The sequence below is a fragment of the Vollenhovia emeryi genome, unplaced genomic scaffold (assembly GCF_000949405.1).
Source record: "Vollenhovia emeryi isolate VEMERY1.0 unplaced genomic scaffold, V.emery_V1.0 DF939229.1, whole genome shotgun sequence".
NCBI lineage: Eukaryota > Metazoa > Arthropoda > Insecta > Hymenoptera > Formicidae > Vollenhovia > Vollenhovia emeryi.
In genome coordinates this window covers 619,727-622,068 of record NW_011967137.1, presented here as the reverse complement: position 1 = coordinate 622,068, position 2,342 = coordinate 619,727, and the positions used below count along the sequence as shown (strand labels likewise).

Genomic DNA, 2,342 nt, shown 5'->3' with positions numbered 1-2,342 from the left:
TCTCTCTCTCTCTCTCTCTCTCTCTCTCTCTCTCTCTCTCTCTCTCTCTCTCTCTCTCTCTCTCTCTCTCTCTTTGTTTCTCTTTCTCTCTGTCCCTTCTTCTCCTGCGAGTAATCCCGCTCGCAAAGCTCACTGCTCAGCGCTGTTAAACGTACGATACTATTTCCGTGTCCTTTACTCTCTTTCTTTTTGCATACAATTGACTGCACAGGAAAAAACACATCGCCCGGCACTACGCATCGACGTTACGTTTTGTTCGTGCACAAGGGAGTCGATTTTTTTTTCAATAGAACGTGACATTGCGAATTGATCGGATATTCTGGCGATTATCGGGAATTCTAGTTGCTTGCCGCTGGGGAAAACATTTGAATTGGCGTGAATGAAACCGAGTTACGCGCGCAAAATGCACTTGGAAGGGCTTTAAAAGAGCTTAGAGTATACCGATAGCGCTAACTTCGAGGTAACTTTTTTCCTATTGTTTGCGTTACGGAAATTTTTAAGTGGAAAAGACAGCAAAGAGAAAGGGAGAAAAAGGGAAAGGGGGACGCGAAGGAAATCGTTAACCCGACTATATCGGAATTATCTTATTTTAACAAACTTTTCTTTTACGTCTCGTATAGTTCATCGTACAGTATTATATCGTTTTAATCTTGTAGGTGACACAGAGCTGAAGTTTCGCGAGAAAAATTTAATCCCGCGCGGAGGTAATTTAGCAGGTTTCGATAAAGAATGTACGAAGCTTGATATTTAGCTGTAAAATGTGAAAGGAGTGTTTTGCACGATATTCCCGTTCTAAATCCGGTAATATATGTAACCTTAACACGCGCGAGTGGTTAATCCAATAAAATATAATCGACGAGGCTCATCGAAGTTTTGGAGTAATCTCGAAGCGGACACTTGAAATTCATTTAGCAGAAATTGCATAGTCGTTGTGTCGCACATATACTTTCCCATGCCAAGCCGTCTGACCTATTTTTCGCGAGCCTTGGCAGGATGCGTGGCCCTTTTTTCACCACTCGTGTGGGCGACGCTTCGTAGATCTTGGCTGGTATTGTTGCGGGTGTTATTGATCCAGGAAAGTGCCGTTCCTGCCTTGTCGATGATATTTTCTCTGCCATTAACATCCCCCCCTTTTTGTACGTAAACGCTTTCCGCGATACTTTTCGGGGTCTCGCACTCCTGACTTCGCCCTCGGGAAATGTCCCGTTGTTCGAGAAAATCTCCTGCCGGTTTTTTTTCCAGGGCGTAAATCCCGATTTACGAGCAATTAGCCGGCCTCGTCTGACCGCGGAAATATCATATTCTTGTATTCGTAGAGCGGTTTACGTAGTCCAAAAGAACATTTTCAGGAACGAATTTCTCGTTCGCGGGGTAGTGATCGTGCAAGCGTGAAGTGCTCGCTCAAGATACGCTAAAATTGACTAAACGCGAGATACACCTGTCGGTTTTCTGCCTTCTTTAAATCCGATGTATTTTTAAAATTGTCGTCTTCGCGATTTTTGCACTTGTCTTGATTCTCCGCACCTTCGGAGTCTTAAATTATCGAAAATCCCTGTATATTTAGCCGTACGTTTATTCCAACTCTTGTATACTTTTTTCTCTCTAAAGTTCTAATATATCCAGATATAAAGTCGAGAAGTTTTGTCAAATTAAACCGACTCGAGTTCCGACAAGTGCACGACCTTGTCAGGTCGAATCAAGAGATTTGTGAAATCGGTAAAGTGCGATATTCATTTCACCAGTGGCTATAGATTTTAAGCTAAGGATAACGGTTCTCTCTTGCAGTACATGACGGAAAAGATGGGCGGAGCAGAGGGAACGAAGCTCGACGTCGATTTCGTGGATATGGAGAGGGTGAGTAGTGTATTTTCGTACATCTCTCTTTCTCTCGTCTATCTCTCTCAAATGTGTATATTCGTACGTGTGTGTGTGTGTGTGTGTGTGTGTGTATGTGTGATGAGCGCCTTTCACATTTTTGCATGGTTCCTTTGTGAGGACGTCAGGAAAGAGATGACTAGCATGTTTATTTATTGGCATTATTGCTGAATTTCAAAGATCCTACCCGGCTTTTTTGGCCCGGCTGAGGATCTTATCAATCTTTTAAAACGCCTTCTCGACGCTTCTGTTGTACGAAGCCAGAAGCTAGAAGTTGCGAGATTGACTGTGTTATAAAACGAAGTTCTGGAAAAACTTCTTACCGGCGGCTCCTTTCTTCAATATACTTCACTTTTAACGCTGATATAACATAGATAACGCCATGTATTTTGTTTTTTATTGAGAATCGTTTGTAAATTCCATCTCTACAATCGCCTTTAGTTCTGTGATTACGATTCTTTGTGTGC

General features: G+C 42.6%; 1 protein-coding gene across 6 annotated transcripts in view; it reads left to right on the top strand.

Annotated features, from left to right (window-relative positions):
* The window catches only part of LOC105560471 (endophilin-A), a 38,521-nt gene that overhangs the window by 23,891 nt on the left and 12,288 nt on the right, over positions 1-2,342 (top strand). For all 6 annotated transcript variants that reach the window (XM_012009619.1, XM_012009620.1, XM_012009618.1 and 3 more), the window contains exon 3: positions 1,786-1,854. In XM_012009619.1, coding sequence (XP_011865009.1) covers positions 1,786-1,854 — 69 coding nt within the window. The remainder of the gene's footprint in view (positions 1-1,785; positions 1,855-2,342) is intronic.